The sequence below is a fragment of the Xiphophorus maculatus genome, chromosome 6, assembly GCF_002775205.1.
Source record: "Xiphophorus maculatus strain JP 163 A chromosome 6, X_maculatus-5.0-male, whole genome shotgun sequence".
Lineage (NCBI taxonomy): Eukaryota > Metazoa > Chordata > Actinopteri > Cyprinodontiformes > Poeciliidae > Xiphophorus > Xiphophorus maculatus.
This window is the reverse complement of record NC_036448.1, coordinates 25,868,641-25,890,964: the sequence shown is the minus strand read 5'-3', so window position 1 is coordinate 25,890,964 and position 22,324 is coordinate 25,868,641. Positions and strand designations below refer to the sequence as shown.

General features: G+C 37.2%; 1 protein-coding gene across 1 annotated transcript; it reads right to left on the bottom strand.

Moving 5' to 3' along the window:
• Nucleotides 1–7,467: 7,467 nt before the first annotated feature.
• Nucleotides 7,468–21,060, bottom strand: LOC102224812 (arylsulfatase I-like). Its single transcript, XM_023335731.1, has 11 exons — nucleotides 20,899–21,060; nucleotides 18,388–18,554; nucleotides 17,110–17,249; nucleotides 15,826–15,975; nucleotides 14,573–14,647; nucleotides 14,321–14,495; nucleotides 13,190–13,426; nucleotides 11,988–12,134; nucleotides 10,834–10,987; nucleotides 9,440–9,957; nucleotides 7,468–8,588 (listed from the first exon to the last, which is right to left on the bottom strand). Exons 2-11 carry the CDS (start codon nucleotides 18,541–18,543, stop codon nucleotides 8,172–8,174), a joined length of 2,169 nt encoding a protein of 722 aa, XP_023191499.1. The 5' UTR covers nucleotides 18,544–18,554; nucleotides 20,899–21,060; the 3' UTR covers nucleotides 7,468–8,171.
• Nucleotides 21,061–22,324: the final 1,264 nt, after the last annotated feature.

Below are 22,324 nucleotides of genomic sequence, written 5' to 3'. Positions count from 1 at the left end.
TGTATTTTTTTTCCGACTAAGTTTTGCGCGCTTTTGTAATGGGAACGCAACAGCTTCAGACCAAAGACTTGCTGTACGTGCTAACAGCTCCAACGTCCTGGACGACGCCATTGTCTGTTGGCTAGCACTGCTAATCCAGCTCATTTGCTTTTGCTGTCGTTCTGGAAGTCGCTGAAAGTCAGGAAGTCGGAATATGACCGATGATAAAGGTTTGAACTTCCTCCGTCTCTGCATCCATAAAGTCTCTTCAACTCCTCTGGGATTTCGGATTTAGTTCAGGTATGTTATGAGCTATTGATATGCTAATCAACTGCGCCATGTTGTTACAAAATGCCTCTACGCAGCATTTAAAACCAGAAGGAATAATTGTCCAAAAATGTCGCACTTCAATCAAAAAGATTCATAAAAACAACATCCAGTTCAACCTGGAAAATATAACATTTGTCAAAATTCTCTTTATAGCTGGACTTTGCGGCATGTTTCTACCAGTATCAACTAAACAGAACGCCAGACCAGATGTAGCTTTTATTGAGACGGAAAAAGAGAAAACATAAAGGTAACAGTCGAAATAACATCAACTGGAGAGTAGAAGAAAGTAAGTAAAGTAAGAAGTGGTCAGTTTGTCCTATAGCAACATAGCTACAAAGTTAGCTCATGTTAGCTTTTTACAATGAGCCATGAGAGGAAGAGCCTCATATTGCGTCCCAATATTTTGAAATGACTGTAGTTGTGTGTTCAGGTTTGATGCAGAACAAATCTGTAAAAAAATAAATAAATAAATTATAATCTAACCCATTTAAAATAAAACCCTGCACCGGATTCCCATCTGGTTTGGCCAAAATCAGTTGTAATTAGTGAGCTGCAGTTGGTCCCAAACAGGAAGTCCATCCAAGTAGCCGTCCAGTTTCAGCAAACCAGGATTTTAAAGGGGACCTACTTTACAAAATTCATATCTTGCAGGTTTTTATGCTACAATTTGGGTTTCTGCTGCTTCTAAAAACAGCCAACGCACTAAAAGAAAAGAAAAAAAAAACACAAAGCCATTTATAGGAAATAAGTTAATGTTTTAGGGTTTTTTTGTAGAAAATGATCCATTTCAAAAGCCTCCCAGAAGTTGAGTCGCAATTAATGGGACAATTGTTTGGTTATTGATTTACCGTCCAGAAACCACATGCTCCATTATTCTTGGTTGTATAGGATGCTCTACTAATGCTTTTCAAAGATATACAGTTGTATATCATCTTTTTGCCATAATTTTCATGAGTGTAAATGTTGAGTTGAGGGGCGTGGCCAGCAGCAGCTTATGTGGATTTAAAGTGACAAAACGCCCTAAAACAGCTAAAAATGCAGAACTGACCAGAATGAAATTTCATCATCTAAGAATAATTTTGTGAAATCATGTTTTGTGTAACTCGTTGACCTATCATAACCTGTTCAAGGAATCATATAAACATATAAATTATGAGATCACCTGGTCTTGACCTGGTTCTGAAATGATTTAAAGTATACAAAGCTAATTTCTTAAATATGAAAAAATGAAGCCCAACAATCCCCTAGAGTTTAAAACTATTCACTTTGTTTCCGTCATGATGGTGCGTTTGCTAACTGTTCACATCATTTGAAAGCTTTCCAATAAATCAGCTCTGTAGACGTAAAGAGGCTCCGTGTTCATTAGCGCCGGTGTTTAGTGTGCGTTTGTAGATGCAGGGATTTGGTGACATTGGTCTTTGCTTTGTGCGAGGTTGAGTTCAAAGCTAAAGGACATGAGGACGCTCTCCGGATCCGGTCTCATTATCTAAGCGCTGACTTTATCCTTTGGATCTTCGTTTACGGCCCAGACAGAAGCTAATGAACAGCAGACATGGCGGACTGGGAGCCTCATTACAGCTGATGAGTCAGAGGGCGAAGAGGGGAAGATGAAGGTCGCCTGCTGATCACTTTGACTGGCTGTCTGTGGTTTGATGCCTTCATTTTGAAATAAAGTACCCAAATAGATCAATACTTCAAAAACCTTCCAGGACATTGAGATAAAGGCACGAATGTTAGTGGTTGTAATAACTGTATGTCTTCGTTTTAATATTAGACATAATGATTATTTGTGCTGTTTACCAAATCTTTTCAAAATCCTTCACCAGTTTAAACAAATGTCATGTTATAAGCAAAATGCAATACATTTTACTAGGAATTTAATATAAAACACCAACAAAAAAGGAGAATTAAAAATGGTTTCAACATTTTTGTGGCCAAATAATTAGTAGTTTCTTCAGTTTCAGGCACTTGTGGCATATAAAAACAAAAAAAGATTAAAGGAGCAATATTTACATGTATTTGAACCTTTTTTGGTAGTTTCTAGTGCAGATATGTTGCCAGATTTTTTTTAAAGAAATAAAGGCATTTTTCCTATGTTACAGTACTTTTTCATCAATATTAAGGAATGTTTTATTTAAAACAAGCTCATATGTCTTGCTGTAAATTTACTTGTAAGCTAGTTTTGTGTTATTTCAAGTGTACTAAGATATTTGAGGTAGAAACGACAAAAATACTTGGTTAGATTGTGTTTTTGTAGTGAATATACAGAATGTATTCATATGGTAGTGCAAATACGCTTATTTTGTTTCACATTAGTGAACTAGTAGTAACAGGAAGTACCTGCAATTAATTTACTGTTGTAGACAAAAGCAAAATAGCAAAGCATCATTTCCTGTGCTCTTATTCGCCACTGAAGCAACAAATTACTTATTTGAACAAATAAAAACACGAAAAATGATCAGTTCATGTTGATCCCATGTTCAGTCTAAACAGTAAAGTTAAAGTCTGTTAATCTAAAGTGATATTTAATGTGAAATTGTTTCACAGACATTGAGTATTTTTGATTTTTAGAAGCTCGTCCTAATAAATCTTCCTCAAGAAAACAAAACTTATGATTAAATGAGTTGGTTTCCTTTGTAAAGTCAGATATTTCAGATTTTTTAGGGGTTTGCATCAAACAACAGATGTGAAATCAGCAGAAAAATACAAATCTTATCCCAACAGCACTGAAGAGCAAATAAAAAAAAATATATTAATACCAAAGGGAAACTAAATGTTCAATGGTTTAAAGAGAAAGCTAAAATGATCCGCAGCAGGAAAAGGAAAGTAACAGCAAGAAGATAAAAACTAAATTTCATGAATGTTATTAAAACAAAAAGGCAAAATGTGAAAGTCAGAGTATCAGTATTCAGGATCCAGAGCTGCTCTCTCTTTTTTATATGTAGTAAAGAATAGAAAGTTATGCTGAGACTGAAGCTTCTGTAGAGCAAAATTTAATTATGAGTTTTTTCCTGTGTCAGCAGAAACTGTGTGAAGAAAATGAAAAGAAACCCTCTGAGCGGAGAGAACCGTGATTTCACAGCAGCCGCCCCCGTTCTCTGGCTCGCTCTGCCTGGACTCCCTGGAGGCCCGGCAGGATGGAGGCGGGATTATCGGCAACACGACTCTGCGTTACGTCGGTGGGACCGAGCGGCTCTGGGCGTGGAAGAAGAAACAAAACAAAGATCCCAATATGTGAGAAGAACATCAAGTCCAAACAAACTGGGTTCGGTTTACAGCCTCGTTTAAACCACTGAGTCAGATTTAGAAATATTTGGGTCTGACTTGGAAAACAGGGCAGCAATTCCTTAAAAGGAAGAAATACACCCAGAAATGTTATTTATCATGTGTATAATTTAGCTCTGAACAGTGAATATCTAAATTATTCAGAGCTTTAGGAGGTAGATGGGACTAAAATTGAGTTGAATACGGCATTAAAGCTGCAGTACGTAACTTTTATAAAAATGTTATTTTCTAGATATTTGTTAAAATTATCATCATGTTGTTTAATACAAGACAGAGAATCTGTGAAAAAATGCTAACTAGTGCTAACCAGAAACAGCCAATCAGAGCCAGGAGGCCGGTCTTAGCGGTGTCAATCACTCTTGTGTTCAGCACAACATAGCCTACCACCAATGCTAAGTCTAATTAGCATAGCCACCGATGACGGCAGATAAATGGCTTTTCTGTAATGGTGAGTTGTTTTTTTTTTGTAGCACAAGGTTTCACTAGGTTGATTGACAGCACTAAGATCTGCCTCCTGCCTCTGATTGGTTGTTTTTGGTCGGGAGCGATGCATTTCTTCAGACAGCTCAGTAAGGAGGTGGAGATCAATGTCTTCACAGATTATCTGTCTCATAACAAACTGCCACAACATGGTGACAGTTTTAATCAACATGGAAAAAACATTTTTGTAAAAGTGACACGCTGCAGCTTTAACTCCAGTTTTCACCTACCACCCTCAAACTCCCTTTTCTAATATCGCCCTGGGCAATTGCCTATACAAACCTAAATGTTTAACAGCATTAGCATTCAAATTATAGAGAGTCTGTTTTATGAAACCTAATAAGATTCATACAAGAATGGAGCCTTTTATTTATAGATCTACGTGTTAAGATGCTAACTTCAGCTTCTTTAATTGGAGGAAATATTTAACTTGTATCAGGTGGTCAGATGAAAAATCATGTTAGTTTCTGTTTTAAATTACCGTAATAAACTCGATATGTGTGTTAATCACAACGTAAAGGTCTAAATAGTTTAATAAAACCTTTTTTTTTCCCTAAAGAAAGACCGCGACCATCAGCTGAGTGCATCAGGAGCCAGACTGCTCTGCGATTTATAGGATTTTAATCCCAGAGGATTACATGATTCCAGATTTGTTCAGGGATAAAAGAAACACCAAATTATTCCTCCATGAAGCAGCGAGGCATCAGCAAGCGTGGAAAATCCTGTTTCACTTGTGTGTGTGCGTACGCGGGCGTGTGTGTTGTGACTTCACTGAGTTCGCATTATTAATCTCTGGCACCACCTAGTGGTTAAACCAGAGCTGTGCACAAAACTCTTAATATTTGACTTGTAAATAAATGTTCGCCAAAGAACTCAGAAAAATTCTGTAAAAATGTTTGTGTTTCTTATAGAAATGTTTTAGATTAATCTCAAACATCCTGAGTTGTTTCTAGCAATTTTTTTCACTTTTCAAACTCAGAAAGGTCATTGTTTTTTCTAAAAATAATCTCAAAATTACTTAGTTTATTTCTAGCAGATTTTTGACTTCTGGAGCTCAGAAATTTTTGAGTGTTTCTGTGATTAATCTCACAATTTCAGATTATTTCCTAGCACGTTTTTGAGTTTTTTGGCAGGAATCTACTCCTTCTTTTCCGTCTCTGTATCATGACCTGAATACGTCGCTGCATGTTAGTATTTTGTTGCAGAATAAAAATAACTAAAATACATAAGAGCCAGCCACATAGAAACATTCTGATGATAAGTTTTTATTTCCATTGTTCTGACATCATAGATCCTTATTTTACAATAAAACTAACTAGTAGTTTTATTCCTTATTTTTACTGTGGAGTCACTGCAGGTTACTGTTAAAAAACGACGTAAAACCCAAATAAAACTTTATTTACAGAGGGTGGAGAAATCAAACATGCATGCAATTTTTCCGTCAGGAAGCAGCTACAGCCTTTTTTTCTCTTGTTGAGCAAATACTGTGAAATATTTAGAGGCTAGGTGTCTTCAGAAGACGGAAAACCTTCAAAGAGGCTCTGATCAACACTTCACCTTCACTTCCCGCTCTGCTGGCGGCTCAAACTTCACTAAAGCTGGCTCTGCCACAGAGAGCATTCACACCTTCACCGGCTTTACTCCTACAAATCAGCAATGATCAACAAAATCTGACTTTTTTGACAGAAAAATAATTTTAAAAAGCCTTAAATGTTTAAGTGAAAGGTACTTTCTACAAACTCATGACACTTTAATAAAAAAAAATTAAATTCACCCTCTTTGAGTCAGTATTTTCAGCAGATGCACATCTGGACGCATAAGTTTTCCATCCTTCCTGCTAAACTTTTCAATATTTAAATTAGGGCCATTGTAGATGAAAAAAGGGAGTAAAATTCTCCCTAACATTCAGAAACTTTTAGATTAATCTCAGATATTTTCTAGAAGAAAAATAACAAGGAATTTCTGATCTTGAAAAGTGGAAACTTTGCTTAAAAAAAACAAAACCTCAAAATTATTGTAGAAAAAAAAGGTGGAAGCTGAAAATTTGATAGACAAAAACTCAGAAATTTTTAGATTAATTTCAAAAACTTTCTTGCAAAAAGCCTTGAAATTTCTTACCTGAAAATGTTGAAAATTTGCCACAAAAAACTCAGAAATTTTCTAGAAAAAAGTTGTAATTTCTGACCTTGAAAAATTGAACATTTTTTTTTGAAAAATAAATGGTAAATTTCTGAGCTCCAAATGTAACAAAATGATAAAATAAAAAAACATAAATTTTTAAATAAGTCTCAGAAATGTTACAGGTAAAACCTGGAAATTCCAAAAGTCGACAATTTTCGACTTTTTAAATTTTCTGGATCTTCTCCATCATAGACTTCTGTAACTTCCACTCCAAAAACAGCGATAGAAATAAAATTTAAATTATATTTATTTATTTTTACTGCTCACAAACCTTCTATTGCCTTTTAAACATCATATTCAATTCATAAACTGCATTCAGTTTTAATAAATTAGCCAACAGATGCATTGATGGTTGGTAATTAATAATTTCAGGCTTTTATACGCAGAACAAGATTAAATGACAGTTTCTGTTGTTCAGAGTCATAAATTTTAAATTAAAAATTCAGAGTTGAAATTAATTTTAGTTGATACATTCAGACAACTACAGGATAAAAAAAAACAAAATCTGTTGAAGTTTTTTAAGATGAATAAGGAGAAAACCTTAAAATGAGCGTTGGTTAAACATTGCACATGTAAACATCTGATTCAACTTTCAGAACCGAGACGAACATTCAGCTGTAAAGTCTGAGCATGCATACATGGAGAACAACAGCCAGGCTTCTTATGGTGAACAACGATTAAAACCAGAATCCAGATATAAAAAATGAACCTAAATTCACTCCTGGTCGGAGGGGAGAAATGAAATGTGCAAAAATAAACAAAACTGCTTGAATTCGTGACCTTCTGGTTCAGGTAAACATCATTACTCAGTTGAATTTGGTGTCAAAACACACGTCGGTACCACACAGTGTCAGTTCATGAACCACAAACTCTGTTGGGTTTTAAGTTACTGATCAAAACAAAACGAGCGATACATTAAAAAAAAACATTTTATAAGATAAAATTATAATATAAACATTAGAAAATATCTTCAAGACTAAAAGGTAGTTTTCAATCTCCAAAGGACCAATTCACACAACTAATTATTTATTCTACTTAGAGCTGGACGATATGTCTGAAAAACGTATCACGATATAATCGTGTCATATCAGTCGATGTAGATAGTTATTGATTAGTTTTTTTGTTTTAAATATCTGAAATATTGCCATACTGGTGGTGTGACCTTTCCTGTTTTATCTAGTTTTCTCTCCACGCCGTTATTTATTTTTAAGCAGTTTTAAGCAGGCAGAGTGATAAAACATTAAACTGCTGCTGCGCCAGTTACTCAACAGCTTGTTGCTAGGTAACCGTTGGGCGGAACTTGAAACTGCTGATTACCCAGCCGGTCGTTGCTAGGTAACCAAAGAGTGAGTGAGTTAGTTTGTTCCACGTCGACTTCGTCCATGTTTTTTCTTTGAAATAGTTATTGTAGGAAGAGAGGAAACAGAACTGCTGCGTAAACACTTCAAAATAAGAGCATTAATATAAATGTTTGCTAAATGTTTTCAAAGTTAGCCAAAACTCTAAAATAAAAAGTTAGCTCTGCTACTAGCACATTAGCTAACGTGTGTCCACCACAGTTTTCTGTCCCAACCAAATGCTGTAATTGGATGTACGTTTCAGGAGGCTGACGTTTCAAATTGGTTACAATTTTCTGAGAAACAAATTTTTGGGGTTTGTAATCATGATAAACAGAAATGAATGTTTGAAATATTTCACACATTTTAATCTGATTGACAGAGGTAAATAAACTTGAGGATTTTCTATTTATATGTGAAACATTAAACCGTCTATTAAGCTCAGATATGTGAGTGAACCAACGTTTTAAAGGTCCAAATGGCCAAAGAACATCTCATTTTTAATCCACCCTGGACATAAAATACCAGACATTTTGAATAGCAACTATAAATCAGAGTCTCTGGTGTTACTTCAGGCCCTCAGATGCCGTTGGACATCATCCCCGTGTTCAGTTTGAGGAAGAACGACTTCAGCTTGCACAGCCGGCACTTCTTCTTCTTCCTCTTCTTCTTGGCGTTCTTACCTTTCTTATAAACTCCCTGGTATTTCGCCTCCTCCTCTCCGTCCGCCCAGGGCGCCCAGGCCCGACCGTGCCGGTTTGGGTTGGCCCGCGGGTCGTCGGGGGGGAAGTACACCGGCACGGCGGTCCGGTTGTAGTGGGCGAGCCGCTCCAGCAGCTGCTGGACCACGTCTGGCCTCCGGTCCGCCAGGTCCCGCCGCTCGAACGGGTCGGTTGCGATGTTGAAGAGCCAGACGCTCTTCGGGCTGGGCGGCTTGGAGAGCGGCGAGGAGGAACGCTCCAGGTTCCACCAGCGGCCGGGAAGAGTGGGAAGCATCTGCGGGTCAGCGATTGGGAATGTTTTAGCTTGTTTTGTAGAAATAAGACGGAATATTTTAAATGTGGATTCACAACAGCTCTGTTTAATCCGCTTTAATCGGACTTTAATTGAACATTTAGGTGCAGCCATGCTTACTTTAGAGAATAAGTCAAAGAGTAGGTGTGGTTCTAGTTACCATGACAACAGAAAGAAACCAGAAATCCCGGAAGAGATTATCACTTTGTGTAGCTAACATTTTTGTAAGTAGTTTGGACTTAATTTATTTAATTTATTCTTGACGAAATCAGTCCAGTGGCAGCAAATGGCCACCAGACATCGAACACACCTAGAAAGTCCGGTTCATTTTGGGTAGATGTGAACGCATAATCAAACTCTAACACGAACCAAAACAACGAACTCTGGTCCGCCTACAAACTGCGGTTTGGTTGAAGTGAACTCTGATCCAATTCGAGTGAATATGTTAATGCCAAGCGGACCGTAGACTACTCTCAAAAGTAGGAAGTGAACTACAACGCAGGGCATTCTGGGTAAATACAACTAAAACAAAGGTGACAGCCTAGCACTAGTGGGAGAAATTACTCATGGTCTTTTAGCAACGGCAAAAGAGAAATGCCACAACCGCTAAAATCTGACGCTGAATCAAGTTGCTCTTCTTTTTTTGTCTTTTCCTTCTGTGGTTCTTGGTGCAGCGCCCCCACAGGCGAGGAGGGGAACAGGTTTTTCAAATTATTTGGTTGGTTTGACTCACTGCGATGAAAATGTAATAAATGTTGCAGTTCTGGTTCCAAATCGAACCGGGTCTACCAGACCATCAGGTGTTAAAACAGCCTAAGAACTTTTCTCGATACCTGTGGAGGGACCCAGTCTCCGTGACCCGGATCTCCAGTCAGCAGCTTCCAATCTCCGACCCGGATGGCGGCCTGGACAGACGTGTCCCACAGCGGAGATGGTGTGGAGGTTCCAGACTGAGATGTGTTCTGGTTCTGGACGAAGGTCTGCTTGGGTTTTGGCGTTAGCTGCTCTTTGAGCGGTTTCTTTGGTTTGGTGTGAGCCGGTCTGGACTGGGACTGGTTGTGGTTCTGTGACGTGGTTCTCTTGGATTTGGTTTTGGATTTGCGGTGGAAAGCGCCAGATGGAGCGCCGCCGGACTGGATTCCAGGCTGCAGCTCGGGTTCTGGTTTCGTCTTTGGGCCAGACTTCAGCTTCAGCTTGGGAACAGGCTTGGATTTCTTTGCAGCCTCATGGGAAAAAATCTGAGGTTTCTTGGTGGTTTTTAACTTGAATCCAGACTTTTTATCCAGTTTCTGCTTCAGAACTTTCTTCTGCTTCTTCGGGTTTTGCAACGCAGCTCCTTTGGACGGGATTTCTGCCAAATCAATAGAAATAAAACATGAACAAACCAGTTAAGGAAAACAGCATTTTAAGAAATAAATTAACGGATATAGGGCTGCAACTATTTTAGCAATCAATTATTCTGACGATTAATCGGTTAAAAAATGGCTCATTTTACAAATTTTTCATTTAATCTCAGAAGCTTTTTTTAATACAGTATTAGAAATACATTAAATATGCTAATAAACAAATAATTTAATTCCTTTTTTAAAATTGTATAGCCTAAAATATAATAATATAGCATTCCTTTAGTGAATTTGGACTGGATGAAACTAAAACTTTGTCAGTTGAGGAGTTCTGGGTAACCCATATTTACAGACAAGGAAGAGTTTTATATCTAAAATGTAAAAAAAAAAAAAAATAAAAAGCTCTTCCTTGTCTGTAAATATGTTTTACCCAGAACTCCTCAACTGACAAAGTTTTAGTTTCATCCAGTCCAAATTCACTAAAGGTATGCTATATTATTATTATATTTTAGGCTATACAATTTTATAGCCAGTTTTGGTTTAATTAATGCTCTGAATATGTTTTATTTTTTACAAATTGGCATTTTTTTGGAGTCTGTATACTTCAGCTAACGATTAATCGATTACTAAATCCGATTAATCGTTTCGGCCCTAAACCAGTTTGCTTATTATTTTGGACTCAATTGAAGAAAATTGAAATAAATGAAAACAGGATCTAGGTCACCGTTCACTTGAAGACGCTTGTTGTATTTAGCCAAGTTGTAACAAAGCAATTAAAAGCAGATTTGGACGCTTTTAATCGATTAATTCGATTAATCATTTCAGCCTTGAATGAGTGTGAATTGAGTCGATTCTCTTTTCGTTCCTATTCCCGTCCGTCGTACTTGCAGCTGCTTTCTTTCTGGGCTTGTCGTCCCGGCTCTTGGTTTCAGTCGGATGTTTGTGCAGCGGGTCGATGTTGTGGAGAATCTCTTTTCGTGGAGACTCCTTCCCCTCGCTGATTGCGGGCCAAACGTCAAACCCGTCCAGACCTTGGCTCTGAGCCACAAACACACACAAGCAAAGGTTTATGCAGGAAACTCCCTCATTCCTGTGGCCGGGATTCATTTAGTTAAATACAAATTTCAACAACGATTTAGAGACGCACTTATTGCATATACACACATTTTTTGTCCAGCACTGTACAGTCACTATGGGCCAGGCTAAGAAAAAAATTTTATTATGAGAATAAAGCCAAAATATTACAAGAACAAAGTCGTAATAACAGAAATAGATTTGTACGACAATGAAGTTGAAATAGTACGAGACTAAAGTCATAATAATGACAATAAATTTGTAATAATACGAGAATAAAATCGAACAACAATGAAGTAAAAACAATACGAGAATAAAGTTGTAATAATATGGAAATAGTCGTAAAAATACAAGATTAATTTTGTACGACATTGAAGTCGAAATGATACGTGAATAAAGTCGTGATAAAACAAAATTAAAGGTGAAGTAAAACAAAATGAAAATAAAGTCGTACAAATATGAGAACAATCTTATAAAAATACGAGAACAAAAGTCGTCCAACAATGAAGTCAAAATAATACAAGAATAAATTCATATTACCAGAAAAAGTAGTAATTCTATGATTTAAGTTAAACCTTGGTGCTGGTTTTACAGACAGGAAAATACTTCAATGCATCAGCATGAAATTATTTTCAGTTTATTTCAAAGACACTTGACAAGCTGATCACATAAAATCTTTATAACTCAATTACAGCTTTGTTTTCATTAAAACAACTTTTTTCCAGTTATTTTACAGCTTTCTTCTTCTATTATATTGCATAATTTTCCCACTAATATTACAACTTTATTCACATAATTAAAGAAAATCTCTGTGTGCCCCTTATTTTCTCATATCATGCTTAACATAAAAAAATCTGGTTTCAATTAATAGAACAAAGCAGTCAGTGAGAGCATATAAATAACCCATAAATAAAATAAAATACATTTAGCTTCCAAATAAAACCATGAGTGTTGGACGACTGACCTGGGTTATGTTGCCGCCGGCCAGTCCTACCAGTGTGGGGAACCAGTCCGTGATGTGGAGCAGAGCTCTGGAGACCCGCCTCCTTCGCTTCAGCAGCGGGCTGTGGACAAACGCCACGCCACGCACCCCGCCCTCCCAATACGTGCCCTGCAAACAAACCGCCATGTTTACCTGGAAGAGCTCGTAATGCACTGATGCTGTTAGGGGAAATGTACACTAAAAATAGTATTTTATTTATTAATTTACACTCAAAAGTCAAAAATACGCAAATTTTAAGCTGTGAAAATTCCAGATTCAACCAAAGTCGTCTTTCCAGAGTGCTTTGGGTTCATTTTAAAATCTAAAATAACAAAGTTCTCCACAATATTTCTATAGAAGCGGAACAAAGAAAGGACACAGGGAAAAATTAGGTTTGAAGGATGGAAGAAAGAAAAAAGATGAAGCACTGAAGATGGGAATGAATGTTACTTCTGGCAGAAATGACAAAGAAGATGATAGGAAGTGGTAGGAGAATGGTAGCAGTGCATGTTTTTTAATTATTTATTTCCTGAACAAACTCGTTCACGTTCCATCCATCCATCCATCCATTTTCTTTACACCCTTGTCCCTAGTGCGGTCGGGAGGTGCTGGTGCCTCTCCAGCTGAAGTTCCGGGTGAGAGGCGGGGGAAACCCTGGACAGGTCGCCAGTCTGTCACAGGGCAACACTCACATTCACGTTGAGTATCTTTAATGGAAGCACTGTGGTTTTTCGACATTAGTGGAATATTGAAAGAGTTTTGCACACATTTGTAATGGAATTGCATTAGTTGCATTTCCACGTCAGATCGTGCGCAAATTAAAATTCGCTTGATGGAAACACCAATTTTGAAAAAACTTTTCGATAGAAGGTTTTTGCACTAGGATGACGCCATTGTTTGTCCATATCAAGAATAGTGTATTTTGAAAAATTGAAATACTTTTTTTTGCATCGTGAGTCACGTGATTAACAACTGGATGTTATCACTGGCGTAAAGGACGTAAAGGACGACAGGAAGTGATAGGAGGATGATGGTGCTGCGTGTTTTACACACATTTGCAATGGAAATGCAGCTAGTGTGCCAATGTTTTTAGGAGATTTAAAATTGATCTTAGTATATTTGCTACTTACACAGTAAATAATTAGCCAATTGTTTGGATTAAAATAGAGTACTTCATTGTTTACCTTCCTGCCTCGTAGCGGCCAGTTGCTCCCTCCAGTGAAAGGCTGGGCTCCATTGTCAGTGGAGTAGATGATCACAGTGTTCCTGTAGTAGCCGTACTTCCTGAGGGCATAGGTCACATTTCGGACGGCTTCGTCCACCGTGGAAACCATGGCGGCGAACTTCCGCCTGGCGACGTTGGCCATGTTGTGGTAGGGGTAGATGTAGGACTTGGGGGGCTGCAGAGGAGTGTGAACTGCCTGGAGGAAAAAAATTCAAGTCTTTTCAGATTCAGACTAACTTTATTTTGGTAAATTAACATTACAAAGAAGAAAACAAAGTAAAACACTATTTTACAAACCAATAGTTTACAAAAAAAAATTCTTTATGCTATATATACATATATACATATATATATATGTGTGTGTGTACATAACGGTATACGCTTTTATAATTTGACATTTTTAGGCTCTTTTTAAAGCTCACCAAAAAGAGATCATTATACAGTGCATAGTTTTCATGTGACGTCTCACTTCCTGGAACTTTGTAGCTGACAGCCATCTTGGTAGGTATCTGTAACTAACTGTCTTGACCGTTGAGGAGTTGCTATGACAGCAATAAAGAAGCCAGATTCTCTGCCTCATACGGGTTGATCCTGACAGCAGTGATATTGTTCATACACTTTGGTCAACAGTGTTGATATACTTTCCTTTTATTGGTTTTTGTTGCACTTGCCTACCAAGGTGGCGGTTCAGTGGCGTGGATCACTTCCAGTTCAGGCTTGAGGGAACTATGCATTCCAGTTTCATATCGATAACTGAAACACATCTAGATTTTAGTTTGCTTTTCTCTTTATAATATATTTAATCTGAGGCATCCAAGTAAGTTTCACGTCTTTTGTAAAGATGCACATTTCTCAAGGCCTGTCCAGTTACAGCCAGCCAGTATAGTGAAAATAAACTATATATAAACAAATGTAATCTTAAATTACTCTTCCTGTGTCTGGTTTTAATTCTGCAGATGTTTGAATGTGGAAAACAAATCTCTAAATGGGTTTCAGATGTTCAGAAACACTTTAATGAACTCTGTGTCCTTCCATCCAGGCATAAACTAGAACTCCACCTTAATGTCACGTTGCACAGACGTCCTGATACCTGGAGGGACAGCATCAGGAAGAGCGGCCCGTCCGTCGGGCTGCGGCTCTCCAGAATCTTCCTGGCTCTCTGGGTGAACAGCGTCGTGGAGTATTTTCCCTCCTGGCCCCAGGCGACGCTCTCATTGTCATGCAGGTCGTAGCCACACAAACCAGGGCCGTCACAGGACCGATAGCTGGACAACAGACAGAGAAGTTTAAAAAACTAACCCGGCGAATGACAGACTAAGTTAATGTGTAAAGTTATACTAACCTGTAATAATCCACACTTCCTGTTAACGAACCAAAGAAAGAGTCAAAACCTTTTCTGGTGGGCAGGCAGGCCTTCCTGAAGAACAAGTAACAAGGAATTTACTGTCCTTAATTGTATTAGACAGATTAAAATTGTGTTTATCTTGTTCAGAAGACACAGAATGAAGCTGAATATTCCTGCTAGAGGAGAGAGATACTGCGTAATGTGGCATCGATCCGATACCAGATATCGGGACCAGATTTACCAATACTTTTTATTTTAGTTTGATAAATTATCAAACTTCTGACCTTTAGGCATTTTTGTAGTTTTTCCTTTTAATTATTTTGTTAAAACCTAAACTGGTCTCAACAACAATTTTTTGTGTATTGTTTTCTAAATAAAGCGCTATTATGATTTGAGAGGATATCTAACCATATTTGAGAAACTGCAGTACTGATACCGACTTGGTATTGATGATTTGGATTGATTGATCCGCCTCCACTTCCTGCAGATATTGGGTCACTTTAGGAAGCAGGACCTCGGTTTCCAATGCGGCTGCTTGATAAGCAACGTCGCTCTACTAGCCTGCATTCCGTCTCCATGGTAACCAGCTGCTGTATTGGCCAATCAGAGCTAGCCAAGTATTAACCCTCTTACTGATTTGTTCTACTTTTTTTTGGTCACACTTAAAAATTTCCAAATAATGATTTTCCATTGAATTTTGAGAAAAGAAGGGATCCAAACCGACTCTATGTAGGAAACATTTTTTAGACATTGTGACCAGTAACTGACATCAAGGTCGAACCCTAGCTAAAAAGGTACATGTGCTAACCCTAAAGCACCAATCATAAACATTAGTTCTGCTCACTCAAAAGCCCTACAATAGCATGGTGTTTAGCAGATGTTAATGCTAAAGCCCTACAGTAGCATGGTGTTTAGCAGATGTTAATGCTAAAGCCCTACAGTAGCATGGTGTTTAGCGGGAGCTAATGCTAAAACCCTACACCAGCACAGTGTTCAGCACAAATTAAAGCTAAAGCCCTTCACCATTATGGTCTTAAGTGGAAGCTAACGCTAAAGCTCTACACCAGCACTGTGTTTAGCAGAACCTAATGCTAAAGCGCTAACTTTAATAGTAATATCTGCCCTTTAAAAACCTCAGCCCTTGAGCACCAATTAAATTTTGACATTACAGCTTACATGTTCTCTAACGCCCCCAGATACTATATAATTTCTTGTTCTGTATAGAAATGTAGAGGCGTCCTTAGACTCACCTGTAGAAGCCCAGGTGCCACTTGCCCACCATGTGTGTGGCGTACCCGGCCTGGCGGAGCCTCTCAGGCAGCGTGTCCAGGTGTGAGGGCAAACAGCTGGGCTGCCTGGGTCTGATGATGGAGTGCTGCAATCCTGTGTGGATCTGATATCTCAAGAAAAACAAGATCTGTCGTCATCCCTCAAAGTAAAACAACATTAATCACGTTTGAGTCAGAGCCTCGGACTCAGCAGCTATCAGTTGTTTTCTCTGAAGCAGCTGTTAAACATTAGAGCGACTCATATCTGAGCACAGCTGTAACTAATCTGCAGGATGAATAACAGCTGCATGAATAACGTCAGTCGGCTTTACATGTGTTTGATACATAAAAAACATATTTTGAGTTCAGATGGCTGCAGTTTGACATTTGAGCCACTAGATGTCACTAAATCTTTCACTTCCAGTTTCATGTTAAACACCTTCCAGAAACGTTCAAAGCTAACAAATTAACCATAAAATGCTTTAATCTTCATCTTTTTATTTTATCTGTTATTCATGGATGACATCTTAATCTTCTTTTAGCTGGCTTGTCTCCCCCTGCTGGCCATTGGAGAGAATGCTAGTTTATTTGAATTGATAGTTTGTTGTTTTTATTCTAACCAAACATTAATATAAATATATTATGAGATTTAGAAAACAATAGCAAGAATGAGCACCTTTAAATCTAAATTTTCTCTGGACTCATTTACAGATTTAATTATAAATTAATGTATACGTTTGTTATTTTATTTACTTATTTAATTTTTAGGTTGTATTTAAATACGATGCTTATATATATATATAATGTCTATTATATAAAATATGTATAATAGACATTATATACATATTTTATATAAAATTTTCACTTATGATTATAAAGTAATCATGCCATTTATTGAACACTTGATCGTTGGCAGATTAATTGAATATTTATTGCATTAACTGATTAATAACTGGATTGCAAAATGTTCTCAATAGGAGATTTTAGTTGTTTTTCTTATTAAATGGAAAATGTTTATGCTTTTGTACAGTTTTGGTTTAATTGCAACTCAGTGCGTGTTGTTATTTCAGCATAGATCGTTTTAAAGTCTATATATTTCAGTTAAGGATTAATCGATTCCTAAATTAGTCGACTAATCACGATAAATCACGACAAATTGTTTCAGCCCTAATCAAACTGACGGTCTGTTGTAGGGTGAGAATGAATTCAGTGGATCCAGAATGACGGTTATTGAAAGGTAACCGGCTGTCGAAGCGCTGCGTTTACCTGCCGGTCATCAGCTGGCTCCGTGACGGCGTGCAGATCGGTTGAACGTAGTAGTTCTCCAGTATCACACCCTCTGCTGCCAGTTTGTCCAGAGTTGGGGTCATGATGTTGGGGTTGTGGTAGCCGATGTCGTTGTAGCCCTGACACAGATTGAGTTCTGCTTTACTCTTCTGCAGTCGCTGCGCTTACTATGAGTTTTATCCAAATTGTACTTTATTTAAATGTTTCGTTTATTTCTCTGCCCTTTAATGTGACCACATCAACATTTTATTGACCTCGGCAGTCAGGAAACATTTTTTATTTATTACTTGTGCAAACATTTAAAACCAGCTAATTTCTTTATATTTGCTTTGTATTTTAATGCTAACCAAACTTTACTGCTGAAACCAACAGGACAATTCAACTGCACTAGCTTCAATTTTACCCAAAGGGGGCAGCGCTGAGACAGGTTTATTCCAAATATTGCAGAGTTAAATTTATTTACACAAAAAATTGTCACAATTTGCACAGACATAGTAAAGTCAGCAACCTTAAGAACTGATTTAAACAGTTTATTTGCAAAAAAAATTAAATAAATAAGGTTTGCGTGTTAGTTTAATTTACACTTCAAAGACTCAAAATCTTAGCAAGTATTTTTAGTCTAGTTTCTTGTGCAAATATCTTAATTTTGTCCTATTTCAGGACTACTAACTTAAAAGTAACTTTTCAACAATATACCTTTAGAGTAAAAATATTCCTTAATATTAAATTTTAAAAAGTTCTAGTTAATGTGGCAGATTATTTCACTTTCAAGACATTTTTCCCATGTTAGTAGTCAAATAATCTGCCAGAGTAACTACTTCTTTTTGTACCAATACTGAGGGATTGTTGACTTAAAACAAACTACTATATCTTGTTGAAAAATTACTTGTAAATTAGTTTTGTTTTATTTCAAGTACTAAGACATTTGCACTAGAAAATAAACCAAAAATACTTGTATTTTAAACCCCAAATCAACATTTTTTTTACAGATAAACAACCTAACTTGGTTCTCCAGGATGCTAACTTTATGTCTGCGAACTGTTGACATTTTTGTATAAATTAGTTTAAGATACTTGGACTAGAAACCAAACCAAAAATACTTGGTAAAATTTTGGGTTTTGCAGTAGAAAAAAGAACTTGCTGAACACTAACAGACTTGTTACAGTAACATATTATGTTACTGTCATAATATGTTGACTATTAAATTATAGCAAAATAAATAAATCAAATAAATCAAACTTTCTTCCAGAAACTCACTTGGTCGTCGATCAGAATAAAGATGATGTGCGGCTGATTCTTCCTCCCAGTCTCACCAGTCTCAGCGTTGCTGCTGTTTATGCGGTCTGTCTGGGACTGAGCTGACAGGAAGTCCAAGCTGAGGAAAACGCTCAGCACAGTTGCAGCTGCCCGCATCGTTACGGCTCCTACAGGAAACGCAAAACAGGACAAAACAATCTCAAACGACACCAGAAAGACGGAGAAAAGACGAACAGGGCTGAAAAATGTCTGAGTGGGCACGGTTTCACACGAGCATGCAGGACGGAGCGCAGATCATAAAACCACATTTGGGATTGACTCGCCAACTTGGCTGAAGCTGTGATCTGAAACGCATCCATCTGCTGGAGGAGGGCTTTAAAAGCCTTTATGAAGCTGGAGCTGAGGAACGACTCCAATAAAGTGCATGAAAATATTAACTGTGGCAGAGAGAGCAGAAAAAGGTCAGTTTGAAGGATTTCAACACAACTCTTTTACCAGTTGCTGGGATTATGCAGCTGGATTGAATTTAAAACATATTAAAGAAGTAAAACTGATTTGTTGAGTTGTAATGTAAACATACCTATAAAATATCTGAGATAAAACAGTAAAATGTTTGCAGTTAAAAACACTCCAAGTTATAAACACTCATTTTTTATAAGAAAAATGTCACCATAATCATATTTTTTAAGGTTTACAGGTAAACCTAGGGCTGGATGACACGGCTGAAAAACATAATATAAACGTTTCATCTCAGCCGATTTCGATAATTAATCGAGTTTTTATATCTGTAATACTGCCAGACTGGTGGCATAACATTTCCTGTTTTGTCCAGTCTTCACTCCGTGCCTTTTTTATTTTTAAGCAGTTATGAGGCAAAGTGGAAAAACCTTAAACTGCTGCTGCGCAAGTTACTCATCGGGTCGTTGCTAGGTAACCGATGTCAGGGCAGAACTTGAAACTGCTTGTTACTCAGCAGGTCGTTGCTAGGTAACCAATGTTAGGGCGGAGGTTGAACCTGCTCAGCAGGGTTTTTTTTTTTGCACTTTACGTAGACTTGTTAAAAGAAAAATCTCCTCAATAAATAGATATTTTGGAGGTCAACTGTTTTCTGCTTTTTTTGTCTACTAAAAACAGGATTTGAGTCATTCTTTGAAAACATTTGTGACTTTTTAGCAGAGTTCAGTAACTTAATAAAAAACATTTATTTGAACTTTTTCAAATAAAAGTTATATTTATGATCAAATTGAAAATAAGACCCTTATTAAAAGATAGTTGGTGCTGAGATCTTCACATTTACCATTGTAAAAGGATTCTGCCTAATAAATATAATAAAACTCCATGGAAAAAGTGAAAAATTGATGTTCAAAGGTGCTTTTTGTAATATTTTACTTAGTTTGAGATTATTAATAAACTAAAAATGGTCAAAAAACAAAGAAAAACTTTTGCAAGAGATTTGACAAACTGTAAGAATAAGAGAAAATTTGAAGAAGGTTCTGAAACTAAAAAACTAAAGCATCAATCTAATAATAATGATCCAGTATTGAAATTTTGGGTTGATTCCCTCGTCTATGTCTCAGGAGAGTTTTCACACAATTGTATTAAAACTCGCTGATCTTTACTGGTTTATTTTACAAAAACACAGTGATTTTTTTTATTAAAATGCAACAAAATGTGTAAAACTTCTAGTAGTCTGTAAACTTTTGCAAGGTCTGAAAGTTGGAGACTCAACTAAGAAAACTGGCATTGACTGAAGTTTTCTATATAATTGTGGCGATGCAGCTTGCTTTAGCTGTAAAGTTATTGTTTGCATTGAGGTCTGACTTTAAGCTTGTGGCCTTTATGAAGAAAAAATGTTTTTGTTCTTCTAAACTCTTTCAGTCCAGATAAAAGATATTTATCTGGACTCTTTCCCCTTTTGTTCTTCACTTCTCCACTTAAGCTGCATTCAGAAAACAAGCCAAAAAACAAGGAAAACTCTGCCAGACCTCCAGAAACGCTGGTGATTTACTGATCAAAACCATTTAAAATGGTACAATGAATTCTTTCTCTTGGAGAAGTTTATGTTTTTACCCTAAACTGACATGACTTATGAAGTAAAAAGAAAAAAAGCAGTAATCGATCTAATATTGGACATGTTTTAGCTTGTATAAAGAAACAACATGATGAGAAGCAGCTGCCTCGGAGACCTTACTGAACTGGTTCCTACTGAGTTACTGGAGCACATATTTCCCCCTGACTGTGTTAGTGTGCTGGGTATAACTAACTTCCTGTGACGGCTCTAAATCCACTAATTCCTCTTGGATGAACGCAGTTATCCTGTTTTCTTTTAGTTAATTACCTGGTTATTCCTGTTTAAAATTAGGTCAGAAACACTAATAATGCAGTAACAAGGTAGTTATAACGAGTTTAAGAAAATTTAAAGGTTCACTTTTCAGGACAAATAAGCCTCTAAACATATTTTTTTTTGTCTTTTCATGCAATGTGATGTTAAAATCAGGCCTAAATCAATACCTCGATAACGGATCAATAGGAATGAACGGCTCTTCACGTCAGTCTACATCTCCGCTCCTCTTTCTGCTCCGATGCGGTTTAGTTGGCGACAAGTTTGCAGAAAACGCCGCATGTCCCAAAGTTTCCCCCCAAACCTCCTTCCTTCCCTCGGACTGCGCGTCCTGGCTGCCGATGAAACGCGGCGGCGCGGACGGTAAGTTTCCTCTGACACCGTCACGGTACCGGGACGGACTTTCAAAATAAAACACCCACTCTGTCTGCAGGTGCTACGTCATATTCTGTGACCATAGGAGGCGCTGTAGCAGTTTTACACCCTACTTAGCCATACCAAAGGAAAAATATAAGAGCCAAACAAAGAATAAAATGCAACATGTTACCACTAATATTTGGACTATTATGGAAATCTAGATAGTCACATGTTAGCAGACATTGTGTAAACTAAATATTTAAACGAAGCTGTTTCTGCTAACACACCTTCGTCTTAAAAATAAAAAGTCAATTTTATTAAAAGTATAAGAACTGTTTCAGAGCTCTGAAACAGTTAAGGTAACTTATCTTACAGTGTGGTAACAACAATATCCAATAAGAGCTATTATATTCTGTTGCCATTTCTATTTCCATAATAGTCACAATTAGTGGCTATGATGTTACCTTTCATTCTTTGTTAGGCTTTTTCTTTATTCTTCATTTTGCATTAGGCCGAGATATGGCAAAGATCGGCATAAAACTGCAACAGCACCTCCAACAGTCATGGCATACGGTGGGCACAGAATATGCTGGTCACCAGATATGGTGCAGCACTTTCTGGAGTTTCTTCACTCAATAAACTCATCCGCTGATGGCGAGAACCTTTCAATGGCAATGAACCACTTGCTGCTAATTAAATTAAAAAACAAGAATCCATATCCAATCAATCAACCAGTAAGCCAACCTACCAACCAACCAACCAAGCAAGCAACAGTAATATCTAAATAGGGTTTTTTTTGTCCTTTCTATTGGAAAAACTCCTGACCCAGTTATTTACTGTTTTTCAGGTTGCTTCCTGTCTTCTGATGGCTATTGCTCATGCTAACCGTGGCTCAAGTGGAGGTCAGTTATCATTAAAAGTGTTGGTTTCTTTACAGTGTGACTGTATTCCTACTCAATATGAATTGAATTCAATTCAGTTTATTTGAACTGGCGCCGATTCACAACAAATGTCATCTAGAGGCAGTTTGCAAAAAAAATAATTCAGTCTCACGTAATTAAATTGTATTTCTGCAGTGTTTTTGTTTTTTTTCAGATTTAACCCGTCACTAATTAGTATCTAATCAATTGAATTTGACTGTATTTTATGAAGATTTGGATTGAATTGGATTTAAATGGGTACATTCGACCCTTCTCTCAACGACTGATGAATAAAGGGATCAGGGTCTCAATGTCCTGG

Excerpts from the sequence above, each read along its gene's own strand:
- LOC102224812 (XM_023335731.1), bottom strand. The coding sequence starts at position 18,543 with ATGCGGGCAGCTGCAACTGTGCTGAGCGTTTTCCTCAGCTTGGACTTC. Across the intron at positions 17,250-18,387 it reads TTATTCTGATCGACGACCAA|GGCTACAACGACATCGGCTA; the intron begins GTGAGTTTCTGG and ends AATCTGTGTCAG. Across the intron at positions 15,976-17,109 it reads AGCCAGCTGATGACCGGCAG|ATATCAGATCCACACAGGAT; the intron begins GTAAACGCAGCG and ends GTTTTTCTTGAG.